Below are 22,556 nucleotides of genomic sequence, written 5' to 3' on the forward strand. Positions count from 1 at the left end.
CAGTATTCCTGTTATCCAATGAACCATGGAGGGTCTTTAAAAATACAGAACCCCTATGCAAATCTCACCCATAAACTAGCCCCCCCACCCACAAATCTGCACATTGCAAATCAGAAAGCACCCACAACCTAGCCTTTTGTTTCTATTTTCCTGCTCTTCTAACAAAATTAAACTCTAATTTGCAGTTGTTGAATTTTTTAATTTAGAGCAAAACAAAAAGAAAAACCCTACCTATTTCCCTTTTCCAAACTTTGATTTTAGTTGTTCACTTTTTAATTTTATTTTAATATGTGGAAATTGATTGGTTTTTTGTCCCATCTGAATCACAAGACTTGTATATCTGCAAATTGTTTTTAAAATGATCTTCTAGGTTCCTTTCTCACTAATTGGGTACCTTTATTCATACTATAAGGAAAGGTATGGCGTCTTATTTATATAAAAATACAAAAGAGACCGTAAAATTCTTGAAAGAACCTTTGTGAAAATGAATAAAATAGATACATTTGCCTTAATATTTTCATGAGGGATTTTCATGGGGAATCACAGTAGGTCTTATTAACAATAACAATTATTAACAGTAAGATCTACAGTATTTCAAATAAATACTGTACTAAATGATTGCTTCACATTTAAAATGTCATGTTTTGTTTTACTGAATATATAAGTTTCCTGCTTCTTATACATCATACAAGACATACTAGAGTAAGTCCTTTACTGTATTCTTTGAAACTAACATCCTTATTTTATTTGGCAAATTCAAATGAAGGCTGCAATCCTAAACATACTCGCTAGGAACCAAATAAAATTTATCTTGGCGAGACTTTGAGTAAACATGATTAGCATCTGTGTACAATATTCAAGTTGTTTACATTTAATCACATTTCAATGGTCTGACTGTTCAGTCCTAAACGGAATTACACTCGTCTGCATTTATTGGAGTTGATTGGTTTAGAGGATATAATGCCTTTTAGGATTGCACTGCAAATTACCTCTGATTCCTGAGCTCTTGACTTTCTGTTCCTATGAATCTGGATAGTAAAATTTTTGAATCCTAAATCTCATTTTTCTCTCTTGACATCTTTTGGAAATCTTTAAAAGCTTATCAATCCAGCTCCCTATCTCTTTCCTCTAGGAAATTGTATTAGTGGCATTTTTTGGAACAGAGTATGTGGTTCGTTTGTGGTCTGCAGGATGCCGCAGTAAATATGTTGGCTTTTGGGGAAGACTTCGTTTTGCTAGGAAGCCTATTTCTATAATTGGTAAGTATAAAGGGTTATGAATAGTTATGACATAACAGAAATTTCCAAAGTGATTTGTGTTTCTTTTCAAAGACTGTATTGTGTAAATAGAATTGGTTATGTGATTGTTACTTTCTTTTGTCATGCAGTCATTTGGATAATGGACCTACAAAGTTATCTTGCATCTAAACCTTTTGTAGTGGTCAGGAAGTGGGGTTATAAGGGATATAAAAGTGGGAATTTCTGCACTGAAGCAGTCTTGGGACAGGAAAGAGTTCCAGTCCTCATTCCTGGGTCAATACTCCATTCAGGAAAAGAAAGTTACCATCCTTGTAACTCCTATTCTGTGGCCCTTAGCTGCATAGAAGCGATATAGTACTGTCCTAAACAGAGTTAACCCTTCTAAAGACATTGATTTAAATGGAACTCTGCTTTGGATTTCACTGCTAAAGAGGTGAAGCTTATAAACACTGAAATCGCTAATGAAAGCTTAACATCTACTATAGTAGATTTGTTTTGCAATTTCCTGTATTGGTGACTTTAAAAATAACGAGATATAATAATTTCAGATGGATAGAGGCATCTGACAAAAGAAAACAGAAGTCCAGAATCATCCTAAAGATTGGGGAATTTTATTTGAGCATATGTTTTGTGAGACACAGTGAACTTCATGCATCTAAAGAAGTGAGCTCTGACTTATGAAAGTTTATGCTGGAATAAATGTTAGTCTTTGGGGTAATCTTGTTAGGCTTCCCACTGTTGCAGCATCACTTTCAGGTACAACACAGGGTAGACATGGGATAGCTGTAAAAATCACCAGAAATTCTGCTGTGTCCAGTTATTCCTTAGACTATTCTTTTCCATTTCCAGTTGTACTCAGAAGTGGCATACTGACATCATGCCCAGCCCAATGTCCCTGGCCCCAGACCTCCCACTGCTTGTCAGGCTTAGCCTGACCAATCATACTTTGGGTTGGCACTGGAATTCTGTTCAGTTTCACTAGAAATAGGTTTGCCTTGAATCAGCGCATTCCAAAGTTTTAAATAAAAGAGCCACCTATTAATTCAGACTTCATCATGGTTCCACTCGAGAATCTTGCAAATTGGTAGGCATCTTTTTGGCCCACTGAGCCATTTTACTTCTGTCATTATTGCTAGTAACAATTCAACCTACTCCTGTGGAGTTCGTTAATGATTATGATGACGTTGATAATGTTACCATTATGGGTATCCTCTGTCGTATGCAATATTTAAGTAATTACACTATCACGGGCTAAGCTGGAACTGCTGATATTTTTGAAGTATGCTAAAGACTCTACCTAGAAGAGGATCTAAAATTATTACAGCTCTTAAAATGCATTATTAAGGTATTTGTATTGTTACAAGTGAGAACACCTATTGAGAATATATGTTTACTTGCACAAAATATTGCAGATTGTTTTTAACTTACACAACAATGTCTGTGAAACTGAGAACAGCTCAACATTTGCAGCCATTCTCAGACAGACTAAAAACAGCATGTCCTTCGTCTCTTTCCAGGAATCCTCAGGGCTCTCTTCATATCCTAAATAATGGATCGAAAGAGTGTACTACTGCACCCTTCTCATTTCCCCCCCACTGGTCACCCTGCCCTCCTTCTTGCAGTCCCTGTTTTCTCCCCCTAAAAAACTACTTACAAAGATCAGCAGTACTGCCAAAGAATGCGTGGGAATTCTTGTGGTACCTGTTAACTGGCAGGTTCCTGTGGCAGAAAGGATTGGTGTTTTGTGACCCACCACAGGAGACAGTATATGGAACTGTCTGACAACCTTAAAGTGGCAACTGAGATCTAATGATATAATTTCATAAGATCTTGTTTGCAGAAAACATTAAAAAGTTAAAAAGGGCGTTTTGAAAATTCAGAAAAATAAATACCAAACTTACGAGTCTTTCCCCCATGAAAACTTTACCCCTTGCAATCTCCTTCAAAGGAAGTCATCCTAGCAGCAGCTTATGCTTTTTAATTTACAGTGTTGTTTTATCTTTCAGATTTAATTGTAGTCGTTGCTTCAATGATAGTGCTCTGTGTGGGCTCTAAACAAGTTTTTGCAACCTCTGCTATCAGGTAAAAATGTTTACACTAATAAAACATTTTCTTCTTTCTGTCAAAAATGAATACTCACCTATTTCTTTTAATGGCCTGCATTCCAGAGGAATCCGATTTCTGCAGATCCTGCGCATGCTACATGTAGACCGACAAGGTGGCACATGGAGACTGTTGGGTTCAGTAGTTTTCATTCATAGACAGGTAGGTAGAACTTTTCAGGGGAAAAGTGTGCTTTTTCACGTATTTTTCGCCTTTTTGTTTTATTTCAGACTTATATTCCACCCCTTCCCTAAGTCACAGGGCTTGGGGCAGCTCACCAGATTTCCATAAACAATCGATCAACAGTGAAAAAAACTTAGAAAATCTTAAAAATACAAGATAGCAAGATCATCATAACAGACCTCAAAATAAAACATCGTCACTTAGCACCCAGCATTCTACATCCTGGACTGCTGTCAAAGCCCAGCATCAGTGCTGATATGATGGCGTCCAGCAAAACCCAGGCACACGTGCAACAAAGATGCCTTCAGTTTCCCAAGGTCTCAGAAAATGAGAGGGAGTGGGTTGTGTGTGCATTCAGATCCTCCCAGTGGTGGGATCCAAAAATTTTAGTAACAGGTTCCCATGGTGGTGGGATTCAAACTGTGGCGTAGCGCCAATGGGGCTGTGCGGGGCATGACGGGGCGGGGCATTCCTGGACGGGGCTGTGGCAAGGACGCAGCTGCTGCGCCAGTCCTTGGGCAGGAAACGAATGCACGCAGGTGCAGGCTGCCACGCACGCCAGTGCACCTCCTGCTAGACTGCTTCAAGTTCTGTGTGCTACTGCTGAGAGGAGGGGCGTAACTAAGGCAAAAATCAGTGGCAAAATCACCAATTAGTAACCCCCTCTCGGCACACACAAATAATTAGTAACCTACTCTCGGGAACCTGTGAGAACCTGCTGGATCCCACCTCTGGATCCTCCTCTCTTTGCAGTCTCACACACCATCAGCTTCAGAGGTTGAACCTTTCGTGCTGCAGTTGTCTTTCATCACTGGCTCTCCTTTTCCCATCTCCCACTCTTGCAAATAAGAATGTTAGGCAGAAACCCAACTTCATTAGCTTCATTTTTGAGACATTCCTGTGGGTTATGCTGGTTTCTGTTTGACACACTGGTCCCTATACTACTGCTTCCCTTTCATCTCTGACAAGATGAATAACAGTTTTGGTGCAACTGCATTATTCTCAGCATGCAATTTTGGTTTGGCCTGGCTCACCAAGCACTGAGCTGATCATCATCGCCAACATCCCCCTGTGCCACACAGCTACCAAGGTTTGGTGGAGGCTTTTAGGTGCAAGAATGGACTATTAATTGAACTGGGAAAATGCCCTGCCACTTCTTTCTTCTGGCATATTTATTTTGGGGGAAGCCACCAACTTTCCACAACAGACTCTAAGGAGATGCAGGCTGAAGCACTTTGCTCACTTCAGTCAATCCCAAAGTTCAGGGACGAGTAGTTGAATAGAGTTATGTTGACCCTGAAGAAGACCAACTGCTCGGCATTCCAGGGTAGCAGGCATGAGAGATGTGGGCTGACAATGTCACCCAAATGGGGAAAAACATGCTCACTCTTCATACTTGTCAAAAGGCAAGAGGGGAGCCACTGGGCCACAAGAGAGCAATCTGGCCAGTCTGACTCCTCCATAGCCCAGTAGTTCAGTGGATCTGTGGACTGCAACTCATAGGGCTCTTGAAGGTACTTCCTCACCATTACCTCCACTGTATCATCTCTCATGCACTTCATCTTCTCAGAGAAGCGAAGTGCCTGCTCAGTGAGTTCCATCTCCAAGGTTATCTTGGCTGTTGTCTGAGGGGGACACTGCCTAGTGGGGGAGGTGAAGGACAAACAGCAGACCAGTTGCTTTTGTCCCCCATCTCCACTTCTCTGAGGAACCCTTGCTTGGATGTCATGGTCAAGTGTTTCAGGGGGAAAGAAGGTATGCATTTTAACAATTTGATTGTAATTAAATATATTTTATGCTTAGGTTCTATTGTTTGATATATGATTGTGTATTTCAGAAACAAAAGGAGAATGTGGGGTGGCAATTAGCAAGCTATCAACAACAAACATCAAAAAACCACCCACACAATAGGCTATTGCATCAGCATGTATAAAGAAATGAGAGGAGACACATATATCCAAAACAAAGGCACAACAGAAGGGAAAGCTTATGTAAAAACAGCATACAGTCCACAAAACGGAATGAACGGAAATGTGCTAGAAGCCGCAGGAGAACAGGAAGTCCAATAAGTTCAGTTGAGCAACACTGCAAGGTAAGTGTTCAGAAAATTGAGATTCTGCACTGTGAGGGGATTTTTCATATGAGAGAATATTTTGTGGTAGATTCTTCAAGGCAATGGATGTTTCAAACAAGGTTACTGTGGGATAATGCAGGATGGGATAATGCAGGATCGTCCCGTTTTTCAGTTCCAAGACTGCTTCATCAACAGCACAAAAAGTTTAAGCCTGCCCATTCGTGTATTTGATTAGCCAATATTGTAATGACTATAAATGTTCAAATAAATATCAGGCTAGGCTCTCTGTAAGTCTGCAGAACATACTTGGAGCAGACTTAAGCTGTTTGTGCGGCTGCTGAAGCAGTCTTGGAACTTTGAAACGGGAAGAAAAGCCAGATCATCCCATCCTACATATTAACCTTGCTTGAAACACCTATTGCCTTGAAGAATCTACCACAAAGATTCTCTCATATAAAGAATCACCTCACAGTGGAGAATCTCATTTTTTGAACACTTACCTTGCAGTGTTGCTCATCTGGGCTTATTGGACTTCCTGTGCTCCTGCAACTTCTAGCACATTTCAGTTCATTCCATTTTGTGCTCTGCATGCTGTTATTACATTGCTTTTGCCTTCTGTTGTGCATTTGTTTTTGATTTATGTGTTTCCTCTGATTCCTTTATACAGGTTGATGCAGTAGCCTATTGTGTCGGTGGTTTTTGCTGTTTGTTGATGATTGTGTGACCTTGCAAACCTCCCTGAGCTCCACCTTTGTGAAGGAGGAGTATATTAAGAGAAACCAGACCTCCTTTTTATTCTCTTTGACCATGCATAGAAAAATTTGAAAGAAATCCAGGTCAAAATATGTTCTGTGATTGGCCAAAGAGCAGTGTTTTCCCTAATTAGAAATCCTGTTGGCCACTCTAACTTTCTGCCTCCATTTCCATCCTCCCCCCCCCCCATAGGTTGTTGCAATCCACAGTAGGACTATAGCAGCCTAGCAAAAATTCAATGCAAAATGCATTGCCAGCCTTGTGAATGGGCTTTAATTTTTGTTTTGTTTTTATTCTTCTTTTTAGGAATTGATTACAACTCTCTACATTGGCTTTCTAGGCCTGATTTTTTCTTCTTATTTTGTGTACCTGGCTGAAAAAGATGCTGTGAATGGTGATGATGAAAATAAGTTTGTCAGCTATGCAGATGCACTTTGGTGGGGAGTAGTAAGTACAATCCATAAGAGTAATATTTTTGTCCAAAAGTGATACATTTCTAAGGTACAGAATGCATCACCATTTAAATAGAAAATATGCCTTTTTCTCTAGTTCATTAATAAGTAACTCACAATACAGTCCAGTACAATACGGTACAATACACCCTTTTAAGCCCATTGAAGGCAGTGGGCTTAGAAAGGACTTACTTTCTTGGAACTGTTCTGCTTACACTACCAAATCTGAGAAGATCTTTTCGCTCCTATATATAATTGTCAACTCTGAATTCTGCACACATACATTGTTTTTAATTATTTCTACAAACTTTTCATGGTATAACATTTTGTAACTTTTTGATACCACTTGAACAGCTTGTAAAGGAAATAAGATGGTGACTTGTCCAAGGCTGCCTGTTGAAGTTAGTGGCAGCAGCTCCTCATACTGAGATTTCCAGCAACAATTGTAATATATAAAGCTGAAGGTATGCATGTGCCGTTAGGATTGAAAGCATTGTTTCTTACATGGAATTTAAGAATCAGTCTGTGAAACAGTGCATGTTTGAGGCGTCATTCAGCACAACAGTTTGCGTTATGTCTGAGAAGCGGTGTGGGCTTTCTTAATTCAAGATAGGGAGCACTTATTTAAAGAATGCAATTTATATTATTAGAATGGGTCAAACGGTGTCTGTTGCTCTGAATCTTCAGATTTCACTATTCAAGAGTAATCTTAAGATTTGTTTCCAGATGATTCACATGCCATATTTATAGTAGATGGTGAAAGTTTTAACAGCTAACACTCCTCAATCATGTAAAGAAAGGCCTGGGGGTGGATTCCAGCATCACAGCAGCCACTCATGGTGGGGGCCCCTGCAAAACTCAGCTTTTGCTCCAGGCTCCATTTTTCCTAGCTACGCCTCTGCCCAGAGGGGAGCCCAGCGGGTGGGGGTGGGGGTTGGGAGGGGAGTCTGCTATCCCTTGCCTTGGAGAGTTGGTTTTATGAGCACTGAGGTCGGGGCAGGGCTTGGGGAGGTGTGGCCATGCCCCCAGGGGCAGGTGGGGGCATGGCCCTGCCCCCGAACCCACCCCATAAAAATCTATACCTACATACCCACCAGGAATGGGTGCAGCTGAAGCTCGGCAAAAGTGTCCAGAAATTACTGGCATAAACAAAGAAGCACTTAGCTGGCAATACATTTCCTTGCCTTTACCTTGCTGTAACCTGTACATGGCACTAAGTGAACTCTCTCCTGGGCCTCAGCAATACTTGATGGCCAAATTACCAGTTTTTGAGCAGTATCCCTAAAGACCTTGTTCTTGAAAATGTCCTGGCCTATGGACATTCCTGCACAGTTTCTGGAACTTATTGAATTCTCTTGCTGTAGACTTAGGTTTAGTCTTTTATCTTTGCTTCTTGCATGTAGCCATGCAACCTCTGAGCTACTTGAGAGAAAGGTGGGCATATAATAATTGGAAAGCAAGCAACCAACCTGTGTTCATTGAGGACAAATATGCCACTTTCCCCTTTCATCACCTGAATGATAAATGAGGCAAATTGCAAGCTTTTGTTGGACTATCAACCCCCCTAAGGACCTTCATGTGAGCAGGTTTGGGACTGACAAGGGCTGATGTTCAAGGCATAACTGGATAGCAGAAGGATTTTTTAAAAAAATGTACATCTGATCCTGAAAATAAGTATTATGCAAACATACCTTTTGTGTCTGTATATCCAATTAATGAGAATGCAGATTGCAAAAGTTACCTGTTTTGCATAACCTACTATGTGAAGTCTGTGGCTTTTTTCCCTCGTTCCTGTTTGTTGAGTAAACACAATGCAATCTCTTATGGGATCAGAAAACTTTCTTTCAATTTTTTTTTTAAAAATCCTCCTTTTCAGAGTTAAATGGCACTTCAATGTGTTGAGTGTCTTCAGAGGGACCACTCACATGGCTTCTTAATTAAATGTGGCAGATGCAACCTCATGCAAAAAAGACACTGCCCTTGATTTTGGCAGCCAAAGTACACTTTTGTCAGGCATGAGCTGTGCTTTGTAAGAGCTGCAAAGCTTTTCTCAAAGGAAAGAGAAAAATTAGCCTATAAAAAGAGGGCAAATCCAAAGTGAGAAAATACAGTCTCTGCTATATACATACTAATATGCATACAATCTGAATACAATCCCCTCTTCTTGGACAGCCAGTCCCTTGACCCAACAGAGCTTTCAAACAGAAAAGTCAAAAACGAAAGCAGCAATATATATGAGCCTCTGAAACAAGATTCAGGCTCACAATAGCCTTGACACTTCAGAACTGCAGCAGATTCCACTCAGAATTAAGGTTGGCATTGATCAGTATTAGCAGCCACCTTCACTGTTCTCTAGTCTGCATAGTGCAGGGTTCACAGAATGAAACAACTATTCTAGGGCAAGCCATTCATATGAACATAGGCATAATTTTTCCATACTGGAGCAAATATTTCATTTCATATTGCTGTGGAGTTGGAAAGGGCAAAGCATAGCTCAAATCTAGAAAGTTAGTAGTTACTATGATGGGGGAGGATGAAATCATGGAAGTAAGAAGTACTTATCAAACTGGGAAATTTTAAGGGGAAATGAGGTTGTGGAGGGGACAGTGGAAGCATTAAGCAAAATGAGTAGTGTTTTCTGAGGTGACTCAAAAACATGAGGTGGTATATTATGGTTTTTATTAGCTATTTCAAGATATACTAATAAACCTAAGTATTGGTGGTGGCAGGATATAAATATTGCCATTTCTTCTCAAATGTAAAGCTGAATACTTTTAGTAAATATTATTTTCCTGCCTATCTTTTTCATTTTTTTGTTTTTAAAAATATTTTATTAAAATAAAGTTGCAAAGGAAGCACTTCTTACAAAATTCAACATATTTTCTTCTAGCAATTAATGCACATAGGTTGCAAAGTGCAATTCTAAAAACACTTTCCTGTAAGTAAGCCTCACGGAGTATGATTCTGAGGATACTTAGGATGGCTCTGACAGACTCCTGGAGTTGAAAGGGGTCTTGTAGGTCATCTCTTGTTTTTTTGGTTACATTTGACATTCAATCAAGCACTGGAAATATTCACCTGATGGCAAATTCCAGAGTGGTAGTGGTACTAAAGGAGCTTAAATTCTTCATTATTTGTGCTTCCACAAGACTAATTGATTTCTTGTGATATAAGCATTCACAGAATGGAGCCCTCTTTTACAGATGTTACTTCATCTGAGGAGGTGGCTCCATGAAATCTTATGGCACAATTAATATGTGAAACTCTAAAAGTCACAAGATTCTTTGTTCAAGTTGTTAGTGGTCCAAATTCTGACACAAAGGACTACAACATTTTTTATTTAACATCAGTATTTGTTTACAAACTATTCCCTGTCCCATGTGTGGCTTTCTTTGTTGTTCTTTTCTTTATTTTTTCTTATAACTTTTCAAGTAACTTTTAACTTTACCAGATCCCTGCTGGGAAATAATATCATCAAAGTTGCAGTGATGTCAAATGTCTGGCCATCATGTCGTTGCGAGAACAACGCTGTTTGAAGACCATAGTTGTGTGGATAATAGTGCTGTAAATCTGTCCAGCTGATCAAACAAAGTTATTCAAATATTGTCTCCTCTTTTAGTGTTATGTTACATTTCAAGTTTTGAAGCAGCAAATAAAAGTGTAGTAAAGAGGCTTTCAAGAGCAAATATCTTCTTCTGTATAACTTTTCCCTCCATTTCATTGAGTAAACATTCTTACATAGTCCAGTATAGTTTATGTTGAACCCATCTACCAGACATCATACATCAAATTTAATATTATAATAACTTATTTAAACCAATTGAAATAAAAATAATTGATTGACCTGTTCAAAGACATCGCTACAGAAAATCTGTGGATAATTTCTGCCATGAATCTACTGAAACACACAAAGAAAATCTCTTAAGGATAATTTTTTGCCCCTTTCATACATTTTGATGGCACTTGTTTAGGAGACACTGATAATCTGGCTGCCCACTCGAGACAGAAGGTTAAACTAGAAGAATCTTTGGTTTGAACAGCAAGACCTCATATCCTTATATTTCTAAATGTAGGTATGCTAACTAGAGATTGTGAGGTGTTTGTCAGGAGTTACATAGGGGGCTGCAACAAACACATTCATAAGCAGAAGCAGTCTTACTTTGTAGTTGTGGGGTTTTTTTGAAGGCTTGTGCAGGGGGGCATCTAGACTTTTAAAACATTGAATCAATTTTAGAGTAGTAAAATATATTAAATTTGGTAAGATAATATATATTGTATGTATTTCATCTTCTGAATTTCTGTTTCTAATACACACACATGCGCTCCACTACTCAAGCATGAGTTCAAACTTTCTGAAAATTTTGCAAATCAAATATCTTATTTTCTGGTCAGAGCAACTTGCTTCTTAGTGAAGACTAGGTTATTTCAATGTGTTGTATAAGGAGCCATCTTTGACTACTGATGAAACATGACATCTGCTAAAAACATATCAACACAACTTTGTGTGTGCATGCATACCAATGTATTCAAGTGCATCAGAGGAGCCCAGATGTCTGCATGTGATTTACCTCAACAGTTGCCTATTTCTCAAGGTCCCTTATTGGTCTCAAGGACTAAGTGCAGCTATCATTCAATTGAATTAAGAATTAATATAAGTCCAGAGAACAAAAGTACAGATATAGGTTTTGGCATTGATTGTCATTTATTTTCTGGCCACATTTCTAAGAACTATATACTGCAGACAACTTCATTAATATGTTGAGTATTTGGGTGGGTCTGTTTCATCCCAGGCACATATTTAGGAAAATGTTGAAGTATATTGAAAAACATATGCGTCAATCCTCTTTCCATGAGAGATTTTAAGAAAGCAATATTTTAATTTCTTTTTTAAAAGTTAGGTGGGAAGGGACGTTGCTGTTCTGGTGACCCTCCAAAGTAAAGTAAAAAGGTTTAAAAAGCGAAAATCCCATGTCTCCCCCCATAGGGGAGAATAGAGATACACCGTGAAAATTGTGGCATATCTCTACCTGTGGTTCTGCCAGCTCAAGGGACTCAACTGGGCAGTCGAGGTCAACTAAAGTTGGCCCTGCTCCCCAGAACGCTCCCAGCCTGTGCAGCATTTTGCATTGGTGGGGTTGGGCTAGAAAGTGGTTTCCAGGTTGGGCCACACTGCACCCACATGCTGGGGTAAGTAACCCCCCCCCCCCGGCACATTTGCCCTTTGTGCCAGCAGGGTGGGCACCCCACTGGTGCAGAACTGTGCTGGCTCCAGAAGGGGATTCCCCTTCCCCCTGGATTGGACTGTAAGTGGTATAAGCGAATACAAGCTAACTGTGCTAGCATTATCACTATTCAACTATTCAAAATCTTATACTTTTGATTTTGTTTTCCTTTTGTGTGCAGGCAAGAGTAGCTTAGAATACCACTAGAATGAAAATATTTTAAGAGAAGCAGGGGCAATAAGAAAGCATTGCTGAGTTCAATACAAATAAATATTCATAATGATTTAACGTGAAACTGGGGGAAGCTGATTGCTGATTAAAGCTAATAACAACCCTGTCCAGTTAAAGGATCTGGTAGGAGGTAGTGTGGAAGACTTCAGTCTGCTGAAACCACTCCCTGTTCCATCCATTCCCCCCTCCTTGCCCGATCATGCTATGATAACAGGCTTTAATAAATTGAGATGCAATGCAATATAATGTAATGAAATATAATATATACTGACTCTGATGGATCAATGATATAGGGCAGCTTCATTTTTAAAAATTATTTTATTTACATTTTTTAAGTTTGCCTTTCTCATAGAGACTCAAGGTGCATCATACAGTGTAATGGGATGGAACATTCAATAAGCAATGTAATAGAATGAGGAAATTAAAATGAGAGGCTGTTATGTCAAGTAGCCACAGCCAAATATACCTGAAAAAATGGAGAAATGTGGGCCAAATAATCTAACAAAGAAAAACAAAAAACTCTCCAATGGCCAATTCACTGAAGAAGCAACAAAACCTAGGTAAATAAGCGCGAACCAGGTCTGATGGCAACAGATGGCTCGTGTCCTTGAGCACTGCAGTATTGCAAGGGAAGCAATTTGCGGACTCTCATGAAGGCTATTTGAGGATACTTGCGACCACAAGTGAATACTACCTTCTGAGAGCATCGGAACAGACTTTATAGCATGCAAGTAAAAAGTGGTGGCTTTGTGCAGTGCAATGCTTTTGAGTGGTCTGAAACAGATTGTTAAATAGGAGTGTTCACCCCTGCTGAGAGTAAAAGTGACTCTTTAAAGACTGTGTTTCTAATAGTGCGTAACAGTGCTTAGTTGATCATTGTAACAGGTGATACTCCATGATATAGCATATATAAGACGGGTTTGGGTTTGTTTGTGCATTTGCATATCTGTATTACTTTGTTGCACTTTATATCACATTATAATTAACAGCATAACCACAACATTGGCCATTGGAGAGTGTTTTGTTTTTCTTTGTTAGATTATTTAGCCTTCTTCAGGCAGACTGTTTAATAAAGTGGAGGCCACAACAATGAATGCACATAGTCTTGTACATCTGCAGGAAGAGTAGTATCCATGATTCTCCACCCCTAAGCTTACTTTAGAATACCATTGTATCTAACAACAAAGCCCATTGGGGGGAGGTGAAATTGGCCCTAGCAAAGGAAGCATTTCCCCCTGCGATGGGCTTTAGTGGGACTGTAGAGGCCCCCACCCCACCCTTGCTTGTGATGTGACACTTACCTGGTCCTGGATCTGTGGCTCGGGGGTGGGAGAGGTGTGGCTTGGGGTAGGTGGAAAGGTGAGAGTTGGGACAGAGTGGCTTGAGGTGGTGGGAGGGTTGAAAGGGGAGACTTGGGGTGGCAGATTGGGGTGGAACACAGAGGCTTCAGGTGGGGTAGGGCAGAAAGGTGAGGGTTCTGGTGGTGCAGTGTGGCAATGAGAGGCTTGGGGTAGGGGTAGGGTGGAAAGGATATTCTTGGGATGAGGGAAGATTGGAAAGTATGGCTAGGAGTGGGGGGAGAGTTGGAAGGTGAGTATGAGGCAGGGGAAGGTTTGGAAGGTTAGTATTGTGGTGGGAGGGTGGCAAGGTGAGGCTTGGGGTGGTAGGAGGGTTGGAAGGTGAGTATAAGGAAGGGGGAGCATTTGAAAATTAGTGCTGGGGTGAGGGGTGAGTGGCAAAGTGAGGTTTGGGGTTGTGGGAGGGTTGAAAGGTGTGACTTGGGGTGGGGGAAGGGTTGAAAGGTGAGACTCGGGGTGGGGGAGGGGTTGAAGGTGAGCATTGGGGGGAGTGTTAGGGGTGGGGTGGGGTGGGGTGGGGAAAAGAATGAAAGCTGTTGCTGGGGGTAGGGAGAGGGTGGACTTTAGATGTTTGGGGTGGGAGGGGATGGGAGACTTTGCTGGGCCCTTTATGGCCCCAGTTTGACTTCTGGGGGTGGGGGCTCGGCAGGCCCTCCATGGGCCTGGCTTGACTTCTGGGGAAGGGAGGAGCCAGTGGGGAAGGACTTTGTTTGGGATGAGGGGTGGCAGGAAGACTTTGCTGGGCTGCTCCACAGGCCCAGCAGTGGCCAGTGGATGTGCAGGTTGCACAGGGATTGGGTGAATGGATGTCCTGCATGGCAATTCGAACCTTTAGCCAATTATGTATTGTAAAATTTTTGTCAAAGTACATCATGTTTTGTTAGAAGATGAAGGTGTGCCTGTATAACACATAAATGTTGCTTCAAAATTTTTTGTTCAAGATAATCTGCTTGAAGTGCCTGCGGGTTGGGGAGACAAGATGGACTGATTTGCTAGAATGCTTGCACGTAAGATCTAAACTGGACATTATGCTTTGCCCAACTCTGACATGACCCCAGCCCAACTTTGCATAGCCACTGGTGAACCTAAGATCCCAGGCATGCTGGGGTCCAATTTGTCATGGGACTGTGGCACAGGTGGGAGAGGGCTTCTGCCTCCCTCCCCATACTGTTGTCCCACTGGGCATAATGTCTCATTTGGACATAAGACAAGTTGTAAAGTTGGGACCATGCTGTCCTTAAAGGACACGGAGTGTGTTGTGGTACAATGTTACATTTGTGGTACAATGTTACAATGTTAATAAATTTCCCACAAGAACAGCAAGGTTCTAAGTCCTGTGTTTGCTGAAAATGTTACCACTTCAGACTACTGCATTCTCATTTATTCCACTTCTGCTGGAATTTAGTTCTGTAAAACCTTGGAGAGAGCCTGTCATCACATGAGTGATGCCTCATCATAACTCAGATAAGCTTCAACTCATAGTGTCTCCTTGATACCTGAAAAAGCCCAATTCCCAGGTGATTCCTTTTCATTTCATATTACTTCATCTAAATCCTTATTGAATTATGATGTGAATCAGTTACTAATTAAGAGATCTATTTTTGGCTCGAGTTCTGTCCCTTCTGTTTTTGCCATCTTTGTGTCATTACAGTATTTTATAATATCCTACAATGGATCCCAGTGGTCTGTTTCAGATGCACTGTGACATGCATTAGAGTTAGGAAATATCTCCTTGATGTGAATAAAACCATCAGTGATATAGTGTTCATTTTGAATTAGACTGGTAACATTTTCCCTAAAGAAAAGAGTGGGATTTAGGCAGACTGCCCACAGTCCTGAAAACTCATGTTTTGTCAAGTTTTTCAAATCATGAAGACCTGAATGAATGCTTTGAATTTACAGCATGTTAACAAGAACTATGTTGTAATTCAATTTCCTGTCTTCTTTTCTTTTTCATGAATTAAAGCCTAATAGATGGTAAGCATCTTCCATACACTGCACTTTAAGAATAATCTCTTACATATTCCACATATTTCTAAGGGGTGTGCATCTGGCAAAAGCCAGTCTGGAAAAAACAAATCCTCCCACCCTTACTGGGTTTTTTGGGGGGTGGGGTGGGGGATTCACCTGAAACAAAATGGCAGCAATTTAAATAGACCTGGAAAGAAGATACCCAAATCATGCCATTTTTTTCTGGCATAAGTTAGGGTGCTGCTTTGACCTGTTGTCATTGTGGAGGAGATCCCCTCTATTCCTTTCCTCTATGCCCCTCCCGTCTCCCTTACTTAGCTGACTCCAGGCGCCACATGAAGCTTGGAGGTGGTGAATAACAGAGCTGAATGCCTGCTTCTCTGCTCAGGTTGCCTGCTCTGGGCTCCAGGTGGGGGTTGGAGGTAGCTCTCCACTTGGAGACTGCAGTCAGGGTAAATGGGAGCTGTGGGAAGGGGAAAATTGGGGTGGTAAAATTTAGATTCGGTTCTAATAGACCTTTTTTCAGGAATCCAAATATTTCTGATATGGAAATTTGGGAATACCTGGATTTTCCAAAAATAAAATAAAATTGGTCCAATATACCCAAATCTGAATTTTTAAACATACCCCTAATGTTCATATGTACATGCAAATTATTTTGAAGCAACAATTCATTGGTTCCAGAGTGTCAGCTTGCCCATTTGCATGGGATGCCTTTCAGCTTGTTTGGTCTGTGGATGTGGACAGGTATCTTCAGAACTCTACCACCTGCTTCTATGACCCATGTCCCTCCTGGCTAATTAGCTCTGCTGGGGGGGTATATCCAGGAGACCGTAAGTGCCCACTGGAGAACATAAGAACATAAGAACAAGCCAGCTGGATCAGACCAGAGTCTATCCAGTCCAGCTCTCTGCTACTCGCAGTGGCCCACCAGGTGCCCCTGGGAGCTCATATGCAGGAGGTGAAAGCAGGAGGAGTCACCTCTCCCTTGAAAGGAGCACTGCTAAGGAAACCTTATCTGGACCCAGAAGAGTTGAATAACTACTATCCAGTCTCCAATTCTCCATTCATCAGCAAGGTGATTGAATGAGTGGTGATTGAGCAACCTCAGGGATTTCTGAATGAAGTGCAGATTTCCGTCTGGTTTCAGGCCTGGTTAGCATCTGACACACTCTTGTCATCCTAGAGATGAACAGAAGTACATCCCTGTTAATTCTCCTGGCTTTTGGTACTATTGATGATAGTATTTTTTGGACCCCCTTTTTGGGTTGGAAGGTGGAGCGCACTATTTTGTGAGATTCAGTCCTGGCTTGGAGGTAGGTTGCAAAATATGATGCTGGGGCACTACTCCTTGGCCTTTGGCCATTTTGTTCCCCATGTTTTTTAACTTCTATGTGAAGCTAATGGGAGAAGTTGTCCAGAGATTTGGACTGAATTGCCACCAATATGTCGGTAACACTCAGCTCTATCTCACACTCCCAGAAGAACCCAGGGAGATTGTGGAAACCATGAACAGGTGCCTGAAAGCACTATTGGAATGGACAAAGGCTAAAAAGCAGAAACATAATCCTGAGAATATGAAGGTTCTACTGCTAGGGAGAAGGTCTGTCCCAGGAACTGGAATATTTCCTGTCTGGATGGGGTTGCACTTTCCTGAAAGAGTAGGTTCATACCTTGGGGTGGGGCTGGACCCAGGCCTCCTGTTAGATAAGCAGATAGCATTTGTGGTTAAGTGCACCTTTTACCACCATTAACTAGTGAGCCAGTTGTGGGCATTCCTGATCAGGAAAGATCTTGCAACTGTGTTGAATGCACTGGTAACATCTAGATTAGATTATTACATTGTGCTGTATGTGGGATTTTCCTTGGACAGTGTCTGGAAGGTACAGTTGGTATAAAATGCTGCATTCAGAATGCTGACTGCAGTGTGTTGTAGGGACCATATCGCTCCAGTCTTTTTCACCTACAGCTGCTCCCAGTTTGCTTTGGACACAATTCAGGATGCTAGCATTGTCCTTTAAAGCCCTATAGGTCTTGAGGCCACTATACATGGATGCCCGCATACTCCTATATGAACCTAACTGACTGTTCCAGTCATCTTTGGAAGCCCTGCTTTGGGTGTCCCTGCCATCTGGGCTTAGGCATATGCCAACTTGAGAAAGGACCTTCTCAGTTGTGATGTGGAATCTTTGGTACTCCCTCCCCACAGAGATTTGTCTGCTCTTTCTCCCATGGATGAAGGTTTTATTGTTTTGTTTGGCATTCTTTTCTAACACTTACTAGCCTTCCTTCCTGCTTGTGTGTTTGTGTGTGTGTGTGTGTGTGTGTGTGTGTGTGTGTGTGTGTGTGTGTGTGTGAGAGAGAGAGAGAGAGAGAGAGCACCCTGACCTTGAATGCCTTTATCTCATCAAATCTCAGAAGCTAGGCATGGTTGGCCCTGGCAAGTATTTGCATGAGAGATTACCAAGGAATACCAATTTCATTATTCAGAAGAAGACAATGGCAAACCACTTCTGTTAGTTTCTTACCTTGAAAACCCTACAGGTTGCTGTGAGTCAGCTGCATCTTGACAGCTCTTTACATACACACACATACACATTTTAAATGCCTTTTAATGTTTGAAATGTTTTAATATTTGCTTCCCTAGGGGGCCTGGAAAGGTAACATAGACATTTTTAAATAAAATAAATGTATTTCTGCTTATTTGCTTGTATTTGGATTGAGGAGACTTGAATGCAAATCCTCTCAAAATCCTGAGGATTTCTAGTAGTCCTAGTTCAGTAGCTCTCTCATGTTAACATAGGAGTGGAATTTACCTTGTAAATGATCATACAAAAGATGTGCCCTGAATTTCTCACTCATGACAGGGCATATTTTTTAAAAAATAGTGTCATCAGAAAACATGGGATTAGATCTGAAGTCTACATTTCACAAGTGGAACAGTACCTGTATGACTATACAATGAGAGGAGTTTTTTCTATTCTCCTTTTCCACTGGAAACCCTGATGTTGCACCCCACACTGTCGCCCAGTGGCTGCTTGCCTGAGGGAGAGCAAGGAGTTGAAATTAGAAGGAGAAAATAGGAAAAGTCTGCTTTTATATCAAATTGTCTTCTCAAAAGACAGTACCAAAAAATCAACCAAGCTATATATTTTTTTCTGATGTTCATAATTTCAGGTGACTGTTACAACCATTGGATATGGAGACATTGTGCCCAGGACATGGATAGGAAAAACCATTGCATCTTGCTTTTCTGTATTTGCAATTTCATTTTTTGCCCTACCTGCGGTATGTGTTTAGCATTATTCTCAGCCAAGTACTATGACCTTGGCTTTTTTTTTTTTTTGTCTTCTGAATGCGCAGTGTTAATTTTATGGCACACTTCCACTTTAAAATCACATGGAGCTTTAATTTCATAGAAACTGTTTAATGTTGCTGTTTTTATTGTTGCTGTTCAGTAGGTGATGAAATAAATCTCTCCCCTGCAATCCTCAATGACCCCACAAAAGCAGTTCTGAGAGTTAGGGAATCTTTAGGAGCAGAAGGGGTGTAGTGAGGGGACAGTAGTAAGACAGGGAGAATGGGGGATCAGCAGAGCTCACCTTAATACTGTTGCCTGACCTCTTGCTGTTTTTACACAGAAAACTAATGCAAGAGTAGAAGGGTGGTTTCTGATGGTTTCCTGTCACGTTCTGCCCTCCTGTGCGGCATCCCACTCTGTTTCTGAAGGTTCCCTGATACGTTTTGATTGTTGGTTGGAGGGGCATGAGTAGAACGTCAGAGAGAAGGGAGAGAGATCCACTCAGTGTGCTTACTGCACTACCCAAGCCAGTTACACAGGGTAACTCTAAGCAAAAGACAGATGTGCAACAATGTTTTAATTATTGTATTATATAAACAATGACTTTTAGGATATGTGGTTGATTCTGGTTAGTACTTGGATGGGAGACCACTAAGAAAGATCACAGTCACTATGTCAGTCTCTTGCCTTGAAAACCCCACTGGGTCACCATAAATCAGCTGTGACTTGACAGCACTGTGACCAGCCAGAATGTGATATGTGATGATGATATTAATAAGAAGGTCTTCAGTTTAGCAGAACGCTTTTATGTTCCAGATTCCAGTTCAGCAGATATCTAGTTTTACAAAGTATCTCTGCAATATAACGTGGTAGATTATTTTTTAACTCTTAAAATTATTGTATTCCTTAGGGAATTCTTGGCTCGGGATTTGCTCTGAAGGTACAACAGAAACAAAGACAGAAGCACTTCAACCGACAAATTCCAGCAGCTGCTTCTCTCATTCAGGTGCTTGGTGACTATAAGCTGCATTTTCTTAAAAGTTGTATTTTCTGAACACCATTTGATCTGAGTCTATTTTGATTTTTAAAATGCTGTTCTGTTTATATTTGAAATGGGTCCAGAAGATACAGTAGAAGATGCACAGAGGTTCTAGGTTCCATAGGTTCCTATAATACTCTAAAATTTCCTTTGCTATTACATTCACACATTTACAGCTTGGGGAAAGGTGCATTCCTAATCAGTTAGGAGCTTAGCTGATGAGATGTTGTGCACACCTTTCTTACTTATCTGTGGTATCCCAATCTATTGCATTTATAAAATATGTATTGTATCAAAAAGTGTGTTTCTAGCAACTGACTTGAGCTTTTATGCTTGGAAATAGTGGATAGATCAATCCACATCTGATTTAGAACCTTTTCTGAATGGAGTCTCAGGAGCACGGAGGCATTCCTCCCATTGGGCAAAGTGGGCAGCTGCCCAGGGCACTACCTCTTGGTGGGCCACAAAATTGCAGGTTTGTTTGTGGGGGATTTTGTATTTTCAGTGTTTTTTCTGTTTTTGTCCTGCAGGGGGCGCAGATTTTAGGCTAGCAGCACCAAAATTACAGGGATTTTTTTGGGAGACACTCCTGATGATATGACCTGGGTTTGGTGAGGTTTGGTTTAGGGAGTCCAAAGTTATGGACTTCCAAAGGGAGTGTCCCATCCTCCATTGTTTCCAATAGGAGCTAATAGGAGATGGGGCTACACCTTTGAGGGTCCATAACTTTGGACTCCCTGAACCAAACTTCACCAAACCTGGGTGGTATCATCAGTAGGGTCTCATGAAGATACTCTGAAATTTTGGTGCTGCTATCTTAATAATTGCACCCCTGACAACAGGCACCCCCTAAATTTCGCCAGATTCTCTTTTTAAATCCACTCCCTTCCTGCCAATGCTTGTTTTCTTTCTTTCCTTTATTCCCTCAATGCCTAATAAAGGTTGTTGTTGTTGTTGTTGTTGTTGTTGTTATTATTATTAAATCCATGGATTTAAAGGGAGAATCTGAGGTCCCCAGTTTTAACATTGAAAGGGATGCTGTTTCAGGGTGGGGGAAAATCCACCGCAAAATAACATCACTTTCAACGTTGTTTAAACTGGGGACCCCAGATTCTCCCTTTAAGGTGGATTTAAAAGGAGAATCTGGGCTCCCTAGTTTAAACACCATTGAAAATGATGCTGTTTGGGGGTGGATTCCAGCATCACTTGTTTAAACTAGGGAGCCCAGATTCTCCTTTTAAATCCACCTTAAAGGGAGAATCTGGGGTCCCCACTTTAAATAACATTGAAAGTGATGCTGTTTCCCCAAATTGGGGGGACTGGATACCACACCATAAAATGTTTTCATAGCAGTAATAAAACATTTTGAAAGCATTTTGAAAATGTTTTCCAAAAATTATTTCTGCTGTGTGGCATGGCCCATTGCTCTGTTCAGATTTGTGAGTTGTGGGATGTTCTATAATGTGATGGTGACTTTGAAACGACCTGGTGGAAAAAAATCATTGTTTGGTCATGGTGGGGGAGGGTGGCCGCCCATGGGGAGGCATCAAACTCAGGTTTTGCCCAGGGCTCCAGTTTGCCCAGGTATGCCTCTGCAGGAGCAGGGTTTGGCCTAGAGATTTCTGCACAATCAAACTGTACTGCAGGCAGGCATCAACTATGGTGCATTAGACAGACCTAGATCAAGGCAGGTAGGAGGCAGAGGCATGGTTAAACTGTTCAAGGTTAAGGCAGGCTGCAGGGGACTTCCAGGGAAGATGGTGCTTCAAACTGATTTGAGCATCTTGGAGCTCTCTGACACATGTTACCGAAAGGGGCGATTGATGGTGTAAGATCAGATAGGGCCTCCGCAGAAAGCTTTGGGGACCTTTTAATTCGATATGTGAACTAGTTTGGGTTCCATTTGACCCACTAGTTCTGATACAATCTCAGAGGCCAGGATCAAACTGAGCAGCTGGGCTGACTGGCTCTAGCTTTATACTGTTGGCTCCACCTCCCAAGCTCCATCTCTGTATCAGATGGGCCTGTGCCATTCCTGAACTCCATGTGTTTGGGGGTGGGCCTGGCTGGCTGGCGTTCAACTCTGTCCCTTACCACAGGGAGTTTGGGGGTGAGACAGTTGCGAGGAGTGGCAGCTCTGCAGTGTGCCCCCACATGACCACAGGAAGTGGTGCCTGGGTTTCCCCTTTGTTGTTCTACTACAATTCGTATAGATTTTGTAAAGTAAAAAAGGAGATTGATTTGGGGAGAGCAGCAGGATATAAGTAACTGGAGAATGAATGCATCTGAGCAGCTGCAGTACAGGAGGGAAGCAGGCAAAATATCTCCTCCAGTTCCTTCTGTCAGTGGCACTTCTGCCAGCTCAAGGGGCTCTGTTGGCATAAGTGGTAATGAGGGGTCATTTGCAGAGTCCTTTTGTGTGTGTGTGGGGGGGGGTGCCCACATGGCTTCTCCAACATTGGCATTTGTTATTTAGCAGTAACAGGAGCTGCTGGAAAAAGGAAAGATGGGAAAAATCTGCCTCTCTTAACCCTTTCCATTGGTGGTCCACTGGACCCAATGAATTTGTTTTCAAATACTTGCACATCAGCTGATGAAATACAGAGGTGT

General features: G+C 41.4%; 1 protein-coding gene across 1 annotated transcript in view; it reads left to right on the top strand.

The window, feature by feature from the left end:
• Window positions 1–22,556, top strand: part of KCNQ1 (potassium voltage-gated channel subfamily Q member 1) — a 363,013-nt gene that overhangs the window by 85,597 nt on the left and 254,860 nt on the right. The window contains exons 3-8 of the mRNA XM_048486744.1: window positions 1,133–1,259; window positions 3,266–3,341; window positions 3,428–3,524; window positions 6,679–6,819; window positions 18,784–18,894; window positions 19,818–19,913. Coding sequence (XP_048342701.1) covers window positions 1,133–1,259; window positions 3,266–3,341; window positions 3,428–3,524; window positions 6,679–6,819; window positions 18,784–18,894; window positions 19,818–19,913 — 648 coding nt within the window. The remainder of the gene's footprint in view (window positions 1–1,132; window positions 1,260–3,265; window positions 3,342–3,427; window positions 3,525–6,678; window positions 6,820–18,783; window positions 18,895–19,817; window positions 19,914–22,556) is intronic.

The sequence above is a fragment of the Sphaerodactylus townsendi genome, linkage group LG02 (genome assembly GCF_021028975.2).
Source record: "Sphaerodactylus townsendi isolate TG3544 linkage group LG02, MPM_Stown_v2.3, whole genome shotgun sequence".
Taxonomy (NCBI): Eukaryota; Metazoa; Chordata; class Lepidosauria; order Squamata; family Sphaerodactylidae; genus Sphaerodactylus; species Sphaerodactylus townsendi.